Below are 15,917 nucleotides of genomic sequence, written 5' to 3' on the forward strand. Positions count from 1 at the left end.
ATGTTAAATTGAGATAAGGTATCATGTCACAAGGCTTAATCCCCTGGAAGTGATTCAGTCTTGCTTTAATTATTATTTAATATCACTTTAGATTGCTGCTATTATTATCCTACAGTATACGAAAGAGTCTATGTAATTATGTTTTATTAAGCCCCTTTATTTATATGGAGCCAAATAAACAAGCCCGCAATAATTGCTTGGGCTCCACAATTTTGATCTGAGCATCATATTTTAATATGACTTTATTTCAAATTTCCATGCGACTAGAATTTGAATGTGCTCCAGCAATAATAACTTTTGTAGGCATAAATTATTTTTCATTCAAAGTATGTAAATTATTGTTAAACGCTGGGGAGCATGAGGCTTGCCTTGCTAGCAGCATGTTTATGCAGACCCCTGGATATCTGCGACTTCATACCCGCTCTCCAATATGGCGGACGAAGCCACCAATTACCATAAGAGACAAAAGTCAACTAAGACTGGTGTCCTCCCCCTCCAAAGCCTTGTTTGCTCCCACTTCATCACATGGTATTGAAACATTAGCGCCTAAAATGGATCCTTATTTTTGGCAAGAGCAATTGAGCTGGAAAACCTAGACATCTATATTAGTACCCCCAAATGATCCTCGAGAAGGTTCAGTAGGGAACCCGTCCCTTTGTACGTACACACACCGCACCCAATGAGCCACTGTCCACAGTACAGGTGTGTTGGCAAGTGTGAAAGTGAACTCCAAGCTAAGGCCAGCCTAAGATAAGGGTGTAGTTAGCATCTGTGAAAATAAAACAATACAGCTCGTCGTCTTATTTTTATTGCGCTGAAGGACTAATGAGCAGGTACCAATAATGCTGGAACTGGATTGGGCTGACATTGGAGTATGCCAACAAAGCTTTTGTCTTGCTTTCAATTCCTGTTTATATTTAAGGACCTCAAAATATGTATCTCGTTATTGCCTCGTGAGCCTGAGTGCACCCACCCGGGCTTTAGAGCGTGATCTTCAAACACAGTCGTATTGTTTTCTCCACAATGCTAAGAGGTGTTTTACTGGATTAAGGCGCGGAATGGTGTAAGCCTGTTCCCTTCTGAACTTGTTTCTTTGTGCTTGGGGCCATTAAGAATATTTGGGAAATGGGGGAAGGAGAGGTTTAATTATACTCCTAAGCCCCTCACCCCCACTGTCTAATGAGGCTGTGACGACCCTTCGAAGTCTCAGCATTCAACGGCTGCTTGACAGGAGAATTCCCCCCAGATGAAATGTCACTGCAGTGGCATCTCTACAGTCTGCAGCTGCTCCCTTTCAGCCCAATGACTCTACACACTTGGAGCATGACTGTATATATGCAAGGCACTATTTTAAACAAAAATGAGCAGGCACACTTAACGTCCGGTCCGTCACGGTCACAGACATGCACGGGAGTTCAGTTTACTGATCACCAGCTCGGCTCTTCAATCCCAACCCGGCAACTCCTGAGCCAATCTAGACGCTGCTCCCTTGCGGTAAGCAGCATGGGACAGTGCAAGGGTTGGCTGTGTCAGGGGCTGCCAACACTCCCTCCTTTGGAGGCTTGTAATCCCGGCCCCCTGATATACTTTCGTAAACAAATTGTTGTACAGATATTTTCAATTTTGATTTGTGTTTTTTGATCATTAGCGAAGTAATTTAGCTTGGGTAGACATTGCTGATCTGGGCTGAATTTTTCTGGACAACATTTTTAAAAATGGTGGATGCTGTTCCTGTTTTTGTCAGTAGCGGTTGGTGTCCGTGTTGAGGAAAGGGGGGAGAAAAGGGGGAGACTAACAACTACAGCAAATAAATAAATAAATAACTTACCTTTTCGTCCTGCCGCATCGCCACTCTTCTCCTCCTCACCAGCACAGACTCCCAGAATCTCCAGCAGCCAATCGTGACGCTGCTCTCATTCATGAGGTCAGCATCAGGATTGGCCTGAGCACCAAGGATTTGTGCTCCCTGGGAGACTGGGAGCCTGTGACTGCTGTCTCCAACCCAGCAATGCAGCTGGGGTTGAAGAAAGCTCCAGTGTGCTTGGTGCTTTGGCCGGCCTGATACTGCCGGCCAAATCGTCATGCACACTGATCATAGTGCCCACCACTCTCCCTCCGTGACTGCCCCCCCCCCCCACCCCAATGATGGCCCCACCCCCAAGACTCGCCCGGGAGAGAAAGAAAAAATTTAAATCATTTTAGTTTTCAATTTTTGCCACTGCTTATAGGGGGGGCGACGCTTCTCGGCCATAGTGTAGACACCACTGCTGGTTTTTGTATGAGAAAGCATACACTGCTGCTGTCTGTCGTGCAAGTGAAGGGAGTTTTCAATTTTGCTGCTCATGTGCAGAGAGAGATCTTGCGCTACTGCAGCTAGTGTTAAAAAAGTTCTGCAGGTGTGGGGGAAGCTTCACTTCTTCTTTTCCTGTTGTGCCCTTTCTGTCCATCAGTCAAGTTTGCATCAGTGCTACCCATTACCAGTAATGTTTTGCGTGATGACGAAGATTACATTTCTCCTGTCCACACTATTTATGTTCTGTGTGTAAACATGTGTGGGCATGTGAGGGTAGTCTGTTTAGTTTCTGTCCATGGTGTATCGATTATGTGCTCTGTAGGAAGGTGTCTACTGCTGTTTACTATGATGTACTTGTTCTTTGAGAGAACATGCTTTTGTGTCTGTCTCAAGGATGCAGTGATGCCTATGTATTACTTGGCCAATGTGTGAGGGGAACATGCCCAGCTAAGGCCAGAGGTTATACTTGATGTATGCATGAAGAAAATTGACCAGCTCATGCCCATGCTTTGCCTGTTGTAGTGTGTGAATGCCATGGTGCTGCCTGTGCTGTATGTGGTCTGGAGGGGTGAGGGAACATTGACCTGCTGTTCTATATCATGTTTCTGTTCTGTGTTGTAAGTAAAGTTATCTCTCCTGCTGCTGCTCATACTGGAGCGAGGGGAGGGATTTTGAGATGCTACAGGCAGGATTTACTAACACTAAAGTCACACAAACCCAATGCAAAGTGATGTGGTGGTATTTACTTTCCAATGTAAATCATGATTTGTGTTGAAAACTTGTCTATGTGCCAAAATGTGCTATTTTGAGTCAAGGGGTTGTTCCATGGGTGGTACATGGGCTTTCCTAAGCAAGCAACCAACCCTGTGTTTTGATGCAAATCCCTATATATTAATTAATAGGCTGGTATTTGCATCACAAACGTATGCCTCCTTGAGGCAGGGATAACAGTGGAACAAGTTTTAAAAGTCTCTACATTTTTCGAACTCTGCATTTGTGCTGCACTGTACAGCACACATACAAGGTGGTTAAAGTAATTGTACAGGCAGAGTCCCCTTCCAGTACAAAACCTATGCTTGACAGAACACACATACCTTTGCACTGTAGTGTGAGGGTGTGTGTGCGTTGGTACATGGCAGCATAAAGTGCACCTGAGCCGGGGAGAGAAGCACAGCACCATAACTTAGTAGATATGGTGATGTTTTTGTCTCATCATTTGATGAAACGTAACATAGAAACATACACTGGCCCCCAGTCCCCATCTGAGCACCGGTCCAGTGCGCTCAGACCAATCACAATGCTGCATTACAGCATTGTGGTTGGCTATGGGGAGCCTGGGTGCTTCCTGGTTCTGGGATGGAGAAGAGGAGGAAAGATGCAGAAAAAGTAAGTGACCCCTCCCCCACCCCCTCCAACCTCATTCCCTGCCAGATGCTACTGCCTGAATCCTGCATTTCTGGACCTAGGTTGGGCTTCCCTACACTATTTTCACAATAATAAAGGTCACCCTCAGAATGGAAGAATCTAGTTTGTTGAAAATGGAGAATAAGGAAGGTATTTTTGATGGGCTAAGAGAAAAATGTGTGTTAAGTGACATATCATTTTGTACAGATGAGCTCGTCTTTGCAGGAATTGATTTTGCTGCTATAGAACTAAAATAAACCAGAGCCTGTGTCCCAGACACCATGTCTGCACACATTGTCCCCACCCAGGCAAAGGCACTCAGTCATGTCTCATCAGCGGAGCACACAGCTCCTGTAGGAACGTGTTAATAATTTCATGGTAAGGTCACGGATGGAAGTGTAACATTGCCTGTTTGGTCACGGGTCACCACAATCTACGGCTGATATCTATGTCTTGTGTTTGAGTCATCAGGTGCTCGACGATGTACATTTCTTCCTTCTTTAATCATTGGAAGAGAGAGCAAGAGGACCTTTAATTGAATGTGTTTGATACGTTGCCAGAAAACACTCATTTTGCGGGGGTGGGCGCATCTTGATGCTGTCCGAGTTAAGCCTGCACCAAGGTGCATCAGACCAGACTCTTTCTTAATTTGCATGTTTATATAATCCAAAAATGACGTTCAAAGGACCTCTTTGAGGATCAGTCTAGCATTGGTCAAAGGGAAAACCTTTGTAGGAGAGGTCAGGACTTCGCCTTTGGTGAAACCAGGCTAGGTTTTTGCACTTAGTTTTACCTTGCAACAAGTAAAGTAACTCTGTGTGGCTGGCCCACTGCAAGGCATGATTTCGTGTTCCCGGATGTCCCTGAGGCTACACATCTTTCAACAGGGAATCTGTAGCAGCTAGACAGATACCCCCTCCACCACAAGTATGTGCTGGAGGGGTGAGCCAACATTGTGTTGTGGGTTCTATGGGGAGTATAGAGACCAGTCGGACCTGGATGGCTGTGAGAGGCTCTGTGGGTAGCCAAGGACTGCTCAGGTCTAGTTGGCGATGGAGCCATGTGGCTACCAGGGCTGATCATGACAGTGATCGAAGGCTGGCGCTGAACTCCAAGGGCCGAAGAGTGCGGAGGTGTCTGTGGTCAGGCAGGTACAGCTGTCTTATAGGCTTTACGGTGCTGCATGGCCGCTGGGGTGGGGGCGCCAGAAGGCCTGCACTTAAAAGGGGGGGTGCTGCTAAGCACTGCCCATTGGAGCGGCTGGAATGGTTCCCTTCCACAGGTAAGGGCTGCCAATGGTGCTCTTTTTTTTCCCTCTCGAGGATCACACATTGTAAAGCTTGTAAAGTTAAAAACACATTTGCAAATGTACAAGCCAGGAGACTTTCCAACTTCACACTACTGTGCTACCAGCTTGTTAGCTATATAAAATCAACTTCCCAAAACGTACAGTTGTCAGGTTTGATGGTGCGATATGTTTGAGCCCTTTATATCAGAAAAGTGTGCACACATAACAGATGAAAGAGTGAATTCCACTAATAGGGTACTGTTGAGTTGGTTAATTCATAATAGTAGCCCTTGTTATTAGGAGAGCTATGAAGCTACTATGGTAGCAGAACAGACATAAAAGACATGTAACAGATCAATGGCCATAAAAATATAGGGCAATTTTTTGTTGTTTATTAATTCCTACTTTTCCTCACATAAACCTCCTAGTTATTCAAATATAGAGATTTAGGTCACACACTCAACATTGTGTGAAACAATCAAAGTCCTAATACAGAGTGTTTCATCACTTAGCCTCTCGTTGCAAATACTGTCCTTCCCCGTCCAAGCCTTTCAAAATCAAAATCCCCCCCTTCAACTTGGCTGAAAGAGGTGTTGTTTGAAGAGGAGGACCATCAGGTTCTTCCTGAAGAGTAGAATCGAGTGAGCTTGCTGAATCATAGAAGGTAGAGAGTTCCATATTCTAGGACCAAGGGAAGAGAAGGCTTGACGTCTTCTTGTTCCTGCATTTCAGCCTAGGAGAGATTTTGAAATAAATAATCAATGTATATTGATGCCTTTAAATGTAGAGTTTAGGATATGTGTTTCCATCTATCATTCTCTTCCTAGATAATTACTACCAAAACATTAATGAAATTATCCCAGAAGTCAGAGGATGCGTGCCTTATGAAGATATATCCTATTTAATCCATTGAGGGCCCAATTCACAAAGATTGGGCCTAAAGTCTAACTTTAGACCTTAAGTCTAAGATTGGACCTAAAGTCTAACTTTAGACCTTAAGTCTAAGATTGGGCCTAAAGTCTAACGTTAGACCTGAAGTCTAAGATTGGACCTTAAGTCTAAGATTCGACCTACAGTCTAACTTTAGAACTGAAGTCTAAGTTTGGACCTGAAGTCTAAGATTGGACCTAAAGTCTAACCTCACGTCTAAAGTTAGACTTTAGGTCTAAACTTAGATCTCAGGTCTAAGTTTACCTATGCAAATCAGGCCCTGAGTTGTTAAATAGCTCACAGAGCTGGAGACATGCTGATGAGAGCCGTGAATATATTTTGGGAATTATGTTGAAATTCTATCAATGCTACTCATATATTAACCTTTGAGGATGATTACAAATGTTACCTTCAGTTGCATTTCATTTATTTTTTTCTTTTGTATCTCCTCCACGCCTTTATTATCCACCATTTTCTTTTCATATGTAATACATGAATACCAAGAGGCAATTTAGTTATGGACTGGTCAACCTGTCTACACTGTGCCCCAGATGATAATAATTATGCAAGATTGACATAATATCGACCATGGTCTAGCCGTACGTATTGCCTTTATAGAAGCACCACACTGTTGGGAAGTTGGGAGGTGTTCCTCTGGACCAGTCCTGCTGTGCACATTTGGCCATCAACACTTTTGCGGTGACACAATTTAATCAAAGCAGTTTAAGATGAATGAAAACAAATGTATGATGGGGAGTGTACCTACGTACGCCACCCTTTGTGTTCAGGTATGTGGTGAAGTTGTATCGACCAGGGTCATATCACACAAGTCCTTATTTGTTCAAATGCATATTCTATGAGTGTTATTATGCAGCAGGCTTTAATTAAAGTCTCTGTGCACCATTTTCTCAAATTGCTTTGTCCTGCCTGCTGTCACGCTCTCTCCCCTTTCGCTTTAAAAATGTGTTTTATTGCATGAACGCATTTGCAATGCACTAGGTCTTGCAATTGCGAGAGTTTAAGCTATTGACATTGTACAAGACAATGCCCTCTATTTATCTGTTTTAAAAACAACAGATAAATTAAAGGCATTGTCATTTACAATGTCAATAGCTCAGACTCTCGTAAATGAGAGACCTATTGCATTGCAAATGCTTGTTAGGAGATGTGGTTAGGATGCCTTTGTAAAACAGAAATATTTCATGACAAGTAATTTACACCTATGAGATAAAGCTACATGACTACCATTTGTGGCACTTTTAAAGCTTTGCAAAGCTGCGCTGTTTGATCCCAGCATTATAGTTAATCTCCTTTTCGCTGTTATCCCCAATAACCTTCAAGGCTCAGCTGGTCTGAGGGGGCATGAATGAAGTGATGAAGGGTTCCTCGGCTTCTCCACTCTCTCCCCTGCTCTGACAGCTGAATCAAGTGTAGGCATAGGGAGGCGATCACGCCTCCATCTCCCGACAGCTACATCTGGCCCCTTCCCCACACGCCTTCATTAAATGTCTCCATGCCCATCTCTTTACTGTCTACTACTACCCCTGGATTGAACCCCTCCTGGCTCCTTCTCTGGGCAGTTCGGGCTGGACTGTTCCCATGAGGCACAGGGTCAGACTGATTTGACATGGCCATGTCTGAACTGGGGTGGCGGAGTGAGCTAAAGAATGATGATGAATTAAACCCAGATCTGTTGACTGGGGGTGAGTGTTTGCATTGCTTCAAACGCTCCGTCCATCATCCCCTTTGGTTTTGCTTCCTTCTCTCTCCACTATCCCTTGAGGTGCCCATCCCAGCATGCACTCTTTTACTCTACCAGTTTATCACCCAACCCCGCTGCTATGTACAGCACTCGCTTCCCCTAAGGACCAATCTGTGGACTAGACAATGCATTCAATAAACACAAATCCAATTATCGGAACAGAATATTATTGGAGATATTTGCCACCAGGCCTATTCAGTCTATCCCCTTTCAGTGTTACTTTTGATTTGTAGATGCTAAGTGATCTATCTATCCAGTCTGGTTAATAAGTGCTATTGCACCTTCTTTCCTGCCTCTGGTTATTTAAATCATTTGCTTCCAATCATCAGCTTGTTTCATGTATTCACTAGCCTTACATAAAAGAAATGCTTCACCATAAGGGCGTCTTTGTGCGCTGTAATTGGCAGGAGAAGCACACAGTGTGTTAGAAGGATGCAGAATGCTTCCTAAAGTAGGGCATGTATCAGAACAATTGATCTTTTTGGCTTCAGATAAAATAACACACGGATATTAAGTACATTTCCAGCACCCATATTAAATATTCAAGTCAATGATGATGTGCAAGCCCCACCGGGTCTACAGTACTTGCCCCTGCCCACACAAGAAAGGTTTTACTGTAATAATTCTGCTATAATTGTGTTGCACCCTCTTTTGGCTGGTTGTTAGGTCTTGAGAGGAGTCCATTTTATATGCTGTGTTTGTGATTATCTTATAAACCACTCTGTTATTGGATTCCAGGTGATGTTAAACATATGATGCAAATCCTATAGTATGTTTAATAAAGTATTGAACTGTTTCCCACTTATCTTGTTTCCTCTCTAGGTCGTCCAGGGCCACTGGCTGGAGCCATGAAGCGGTCACTTTTGCCGTGCTGACATCATGAGAGGATATCATGGAGAGCGCACCCAATCTCAGCACTGTACAGGGCACCCATGTCGCTGCATTCCCGAAGACTGTGACCAGTTCCTGGATTACGCACACCACAGCCAGGACCCTCGACAGATCTATCCCCATAGCCCTTCCAAGTCTTGTTCCTTGGACCACCACTACTGTTCTTCACGGAGTGCCGCTATCCCTATCGAGTGCCCAGGCGGGCCGATGAGCATGCCAGAGCCATTGACCGCCAGTAGTAGCACTTTCCCCAGGATGCACCACAACCAGCAGCAGTACGACTCCTGCGATGAATGTATGGCCGCGGTGGCGCACACCTCCAGTAAGATCAACCGCCTGCCACCCAACCTCTTGGATCAGTTTGAGAAGCAGCTCCCTCTCCACCATGATGGGTTCCACACCCTCCAGTATCAGAGGACCAGCACCTCGGAGCAACGAAGCGAGAGCCCAAGCCGAATCCGCCACTTGGTGCACTCTGTCCAAAAGCTCTTTGCCAAGTCACACTCTCTGGAGGCCCCTTCCAAAAGAGAATACAATGGCACCAAGATGGACCCTCGGGGAGCAGACTACCACCACCACCACCAGTCCCGACACAGCAAGAGGAGCAAAAGCAAAGATCGTAAAATGGACTCCAGGCACCGAACCAAGATAACAGGCTGGTGGAGCTCCGACGACAACCTGGACAGTGACAGCAGCTTCATGGTCTCAGGTCGGCACGCGGTGGATCAGGGCACCCAGTATTGCGTGGACACCCCTGAAAGTGCCTTCAGAGACTTAACCTTGAAGAGTTTAAAGAGCGGGGCTGAGGGGAAGTGCCTGGCTTGTGCTGGTATGTCCATGTCCCTGGATGGGCAGACCCTCAAGCGGAGCGCATGGCACACCATGACCGTCAGTCAAGCACGGGAGGCCTATCCCAATTCAGGAGTAAACCAAGACAAGGCGATGATGCTCCAGGAGGCCAAGGCCAAAGACCGGGGATACCATTACCTACAGGTAAGAGCCAACGCAAGTCCACTCTCCTCATACACTCAACATATAATGGATGTCAAAATAGACCACGGCAAACAGTGTCACACGAGAAGCTATTCAATTATCAGAGATGTCTAAGTTGTCTGAGTATTTTAAAGATTTTGCAGAGCAGGATGTGTGCTAAAGTTCGGTGGTGACTGTGCATTGTGTAGCTGGATTTCTTTGCTATGACCAATTTGTAGACTTGAGCTCTAATGCTCAATATCTTCAAAATTGGATGTGTTTTTCAATCATTTTTCAAGGCCAGTACAGGGCATGGTTGGCCGCTTTTAAGTTTCACAAATCTTGGTTTAGGTTAAGGATTCTCTGATCAGCCTAAAACTGAGGGTGGGTTCATATCTGATAGGAGCACATGCATAGATATGTAAAAGTCACTCCAATTTTCCACAGTAAAGTTGTGATGGGGCATTTTTGCACATATTCTGGCAATCTTCTTTGGGGAGTGAGGGGATTTGAATTGAATTATCTGTATGTATAGACTGTGGAACTTAGTTGGCTGAGACAAGAAGTGCAGCATACGGTGTGGGAGGACATCTTATCCCTACCCCATGCAGAAGATTCCTTTCTAGTTCCTATGAGAAAGGATGGCTTCAACCATGGGGCCAAAGAGAGTCGTTGCCCCCACATTGGCAGCTTAATCACCTGGCCTCGAGACTGACATCTCTGTTTAGAAATGGATTAACGCACAACAGAGTGGGTTGCATGTAGGAAGGAGCATTAATGCTGAACAATCCATATACACATGGAGTAGTGGCTTCGAATTTTGCATCATTTGCCTGCAGCTTTTACAATTGTTAGAATAATTTTATGTAAAGATGCTCACCTCTGCTCATTTCAGTTCTTAAATGTGGCCCTGAAAAGTAGCAGTGACCCTCTCCTTATACGCTTCCGTGCATTTGCACGGTTGCACTGTAGAAAGCATGTGCCATAGAAAATAGTACTTTACATGAGTGTATCACAAAGAGTCTGAGGTAGGATACTGTAAGCACATCAGAAACCTTGTAATCTGTTTATATGTACAAAACATGGCATAACACAAAATAATATAGCACCATCGTTCTAATAGTAAGGTTTGGTGTCATTCACGGGCTGCCTCTGCCTGTCCTCTTCATATGATCTCTAGTACCTGCAATAGACTTTGTCTTACCACACACTACCTACTGGCAGAGTTTGGTGATCTTCCCAGAACCTGCCAATGTACTATGTCCCTTCAGATGGCTCTGTGTGTCTCTTTGGCTATTTAGCTGTAGCATAGCCCGTGGGAAGACCCTATGGCGTATATGGCTCCTCTTGATTTCATTGGACTAATGGTGATGCCCACTTATTGCCATCTCTACAATACCTTGCTTTTTTGATGGATGAAGTCATTATTCACATGCACCTTCTAGCTGTGCTGCTTTTAAAGTCAGAGGACTTTGTGCTCCTCGTGGTTTGTGCACTCTATAGGATCCTTATTACCACTTCCTTAGTGCCGGGTCTGAGTCACATCTTCACGGCTGGATGCCTGGTGAAACTTGCTCATGGCTGATGGCTCAGCTCTTTGGTCTCTTTCCTTAATCTCCCAGAGTACTCTCTATTGTCCTTTTGACCACCCTACATCTGCACTGTTTTGAGGCAAACTCTATGGCCCTTGTCAAGATGCTCCTAGTCTACTAGGTAATGGCAAAGCTATTTCGTAATAATGAACACTCTCCCAGTATAATCCTTAATTGCAGAAATCTATGATCTATTTTTCCACTCTATAGTTTGTTGGCTAAAGGAATGGCCATATTATACTATTTACCATTCTCTCTGTGCACTAGCTATTGTGACAATGATCTGTGCTCTCGTGACAACTTTCCCTAGCAACTGACTAATGGAAAGGATCTTGCATGCTACTGATCACTCTCCATCAACAGGGCAAATTCCAGGGCTCTATGACACTCATAACACATTGACTGACTAATCGCCCAGACTGATGCATGTTGACTGACTGATGGTGGATCCCTTTGGTCCTTGGGGTCCATTTTAGGTTTACACGCAGTAGGACCATATCAATCTAAGATGCCGCTCTAGATGTTTACTGGATGATGGTATAGACCAACGGTCTAGTTTTCTTTATGCATATTGATGGTGTGGCCATATAGTCAACATGACCCAACCACCTGCATAGTGCTTTGAGGCTGCATGGCCATTGTGGCCCATTAGTCTGAGCCTTGGTTGGTGGCATGGCTCTCCACTGTTTGCTGTGGTAGATCATAAAGGTATTTTGTCGTCATTATCTTCCCTGGGCATATCATATTCATGTATCTATGTGTTTATTTTTTGTGATGCTACATTCACATGGCATGTGTTTGACGGCTTTCTAGTTACTGCGACACACAGCAATAGTCAACAAATACAATTAATTAATCTGGGCCCATCCATCATCTGTGTCATCACAGGAACCAATCATGTGTAAATCCTTCTTCTTCTCATCAAATAGAACAGTCCTGTGTCAACAGGTTGGGAACATCCCCTCTGAATGAGGTCAAAAATAAAACCTGGACACAAAAGGCCATATTCACAAAAGTCATGTGGGCAACCGAATTTACATACTTTCATCTGCTAGGATTTCACAAGTAATGATTCTTTCTCCGCCATGAGTTCAGAGGAAACCACAGTAGTAAATTCCATTCAAGGGATCGAAAGTGGGTGCTCCAAGGTGCGGTTTGCCTTGAAGGTTTGTGCACACCCTCAAGCATATACGTATGTGGGTATTGACAAACTTCGATCCCCTTTCCAACCAAGAAATGGGTGGACATTTACTCTAGCCAAGTGCTGGAGTAACCCTGCTTCGGGAGAGGAAGGGAAACATATCGCCACATTTGGCAATAGGAGGGTATGGGAAAGGCTTTCTCAAATGGAAAAACAATTTTCCCCAAATAATGAAAAAAAATATGCCTTTGTACTGGGCTTTAATCTGTTGTGAAGAGCTCTGCGCAGCTGAAATAGTATCCCAAGGGATTTGGCACCTTATGTTACACCACAGAGGGATAGATGGAATTCATGAAACCCGTCCGAACCACTGGTAAGTATTCTGCGCACATTCCTTTCCATTGTTTTTTGTACCGCGCGCTGCTATTGCAGACAGTGACCGACCATATGCCCACCAGTGCTTGTCCACCCAAAAAGGAACTGTCCAGCTTGAACTGCTGTGCCACTTGCCTTCTGAGTGGGAGAACAAGTTACTTCTGATTCCGCTTTGTGTCTTGTTGGTAGAGTCTCTCTGGCACCGGGAATTTGGAACTCACGTTTGAGACAATCTAGGCCGTTTAAGCAATGGTTCAGTGGCTTCTGGAGTGGATGTATTCACTTCTGTTTCTGTGATTTGTTGCGACCGTGTTTCTTTCTAGATGTGTGACTTTGGTGTATGTACTTATATTTGTGTAACTCTATGAACGTGGTGGCGTCTGCGTTGCTTGTGATTTAATGTCCTTTTAGAGATGTTGCTTTTTTGTTTGCCGTTTTTTGTGCATGCTCCTATATGTCTAACTTGGTGCCTATATGTTTCTGTTTGTACGATATGGTGTGCATTTCTCTTTTATTTTACTCAGGTGTGTGTGTTTCTGTTACTTTGCATGTGCATGGGTGTGTACCGATGTATGTGATTACTGTGTTTTGTTGTGTGTGATTAGCTGTTTGTACTTGTTTTTTTTTAATTTGAGGTATGTGTCCTATAACAAAGTTACAATTACACCTAGCTATGTCACTGACTTTGTTATGTGCACCTTTGTTTCGTGTTTGCTTGGGTTTCTGGACTCGCTTTGGATTTTAATTTCAGTTTTTTGTGCATTTCTCTTTCTGTACATGGCGTGTGCCTGTTTTACAATGTCATGGTATGTGCAGGGGGGTGTTTCAGTGATTATTCTGCATTTTGCTTGAGTATCTTGATGAGGTTCATGGTTTCTGTAACTTTAGATGTGTGTTTTGGGTTCTTCGTGCACAAGTGTGTTTCTATGACTTACTTTGTACAATTGTTTGTGTTTCACTTGCGGTATCCCGTCTTATTTCTATTACTATAACTTGGTGTGTGTCTGTTTCTATGACTTGGTACGTGTAGTCCACGTGTGTGTGCCTGTGTCTGTATGTGTGCACGTGAAGTAGAGAGGAATCGAAAGACTTGCTTTCTGGGTATATTTCTCTCTGTTTCCGAGACAGAAAGGGAGTGACGTTCTGCTTAGTGACCCGGCTGAGAGGTTCTGGAAGTTGGTGGGTCCGTTTGCAGGTTTTATTTATTGGAATTTGTCTGACTTCATGTGGCTTGATGTTTATTTTTATTTTTGAAAGTTTTTTTTTTTTGTGTTAGAGAATTGGTGTATGGACGTTTTAAGCATGGCTTGTTTATCTGTTTTGTGTTGCTGTGACAAAGTTTGACCATTTGCACGTGTATTTATCAATTGTGTTGATTTTTGTGATCAAAAGGGCTGCAGTTAGAGCATTTGTTCAAAGATGATAAGACACTGTTCATCACACCAACACAGCAGGGGTTACGTCAGCCAGTGGTGGGTTACAGGATCACACAGAGACAATAAGGAGCAAAACAAGCCTTTGTCTTCTGAGAACTTAGGATCTTGTCCATTTTAATTCAAATGTATGACGTTACAATGCATACATTTACAACGCATGCCTTTACAACGCAGTTTCAATATCTCAACATCCTTTACAACGCATTCCATTACATCACATTATACCTTTACCACGCATACCATTACAATGCACACCATTACATCGCATTTAAGGTAAGTGTTGGATAGTATAGGGGTAATATTTACTATTCTAACTCCAGTGAGTGCAACAGTAGGGTAAGTGTTGGATAGTGTAAGGGTACTATGCGTTGTAATGGTATGCATTGTAATGACTTACGATGTAATGCCTGCGTTGTAGTGACATGCGTTGTAATGACATGCGTTGTAGTGACATTCGATGTAATGGCTGCATTGTAATGACATGAGATGTAAAGGATGTTGCGATGTAATGACTGCTATACAATGGTAGTGCAATGGAATGACTGCGCTGTAAAGGTTGTTTCCCGTTTAATTCAACTGATGTCAATTGGCTCTTTTTGAGTTGCTGGGAGAGTTATTGGATTTGATAACCAAAGTCAGGGTGTTCCAGAGGAGGCGAATCAGGCGCGAGAAAGACCCAGACTCTGTGGTTAGGATAGGGATGCGGTCTGGATGACTTGTTATTAGAGGGGTTTTCATATCTGATGGCAACATGGGATGCAGAAGATGGCTCTCTGGTCTAGGTGGAAGTGAGTATGACTAATGATGTGTTGTAATACTAGAGTTACGACCTTTTTAGGAAGATCAAGTGTTATGAAGTCAGTCTCAGTAGCTAGAGATTGTTGGTGCTTCTGCACTTGGAGAACTTGAGGACTTTGTTGAGGTGCTGGTAAGTTTACGTGTTGGACAAGGAGGCCATTACAGTTTAGTGAGCATCTCAGTATAGATGAGAACTTTAGTGGATGTCGGAAATGGGCTGAAGTATCAGCCCTGGGGATTAGATGAAAGTTTGAGTATACTTACTAAACAAAGTCCAAGTTTTCAAGCAACCTGATGGTATAGGATGGAGAAAAGAAAGGTGGAGTGGTCTTGGGCTGTTTGAAATGGGAAATAAATTAATCTTAGTCCAAGGTGACCATTAAACATGCTAGAAATTCCATGTTTAACCTCTGTGTGCAGGAGTCAGGTGGCCAACTGTGTAAAACTATAGAGGTCTGGTGGAACTAGGATGGAGAGAGTGAATGTTTGGTTTTGGGAGACTTTGTGTGTGTTTCTGTTTAGGAGAACTGATTTAAGTCTTTGAGGTTTTGGGATGCAGTGTACTTGTGTATGTGTGTGAGGACTATATCTGGTAGGTCTGGTATGAGTCCTTCTAGCTGATTCGTTGTCTACTTTTCTGTGACTTGAAGTATATGTTGCTGAGTGATTTGATGTTGTGGCTCTGATTGATCTGACGTGTGTTCCTGTGACCTGATGAGTGTCTTTTTGTTCATGCATGAGTTGGTATGTGTGTGAGTGACTTGACATGTTTTTTGTGTGTTTTTACCTGAGTGAGTTGTGTGTCTATGTAGCCTGGAGTGTGTGTGACTCCTTTAGTGTGACTTGATATATATATGTGCACATTTATTTATTTTGATGTACGTATATGTCTTTCTTTGTCATTTTTGGGGGGTATGTTCCCTGTGCTTATCTGTATCGCTTACTTCATGCATGTGTTGGTTTGGCATGTCCCTTTTGGTGAGTTATGTTTTCCAGTGTTTGCAAGTGACTTGTGAATGTGTCTCTTATTGTCTG

At 43.8% G+C, this 15,917-nt stretch overlaps 1 protein-coding gene across 2 annotated transcripts in view; it reads left to right on the top strand.

Moving 5' to 3' along the window:
- DLGAP3 (DLG associated protein 3) overlaps positions 1-15,917 on the top strand; it is a 1,216,386-nt gene that overhangs the window by 881,470 nt on the left and 318,999 nt on the right. For both annotated transcript variants that reach the window (XM_085648009.1, XM_085648010.1), the window contains exon 5: positions 8,500-9,561. In XM_085648009.1, the coding sequence (XP_085504135.1) occupies positions 8,557-9,561 (1,005 nt within the window). In that variant the 5' untranslated portion in view covers positions 8,500-8,556. The remainder of the gene's footprint in view (positions 1-8,499; positions 9,562-15,917) is intronic.

Source organism: Triturus cristatus, chromosome 3_2 (assembly GCF_964204655.1).
Source record: "Triturus cristatus chromosome 3_2, aTriCri1.1, whole genome shotgun sequence".
NCBI classification, from domain to species: Eukaryota; Metazoa; Chordata; class Amphibia; order Caudata; family Salamandridae; genus Triturus; species Triturus cristatus.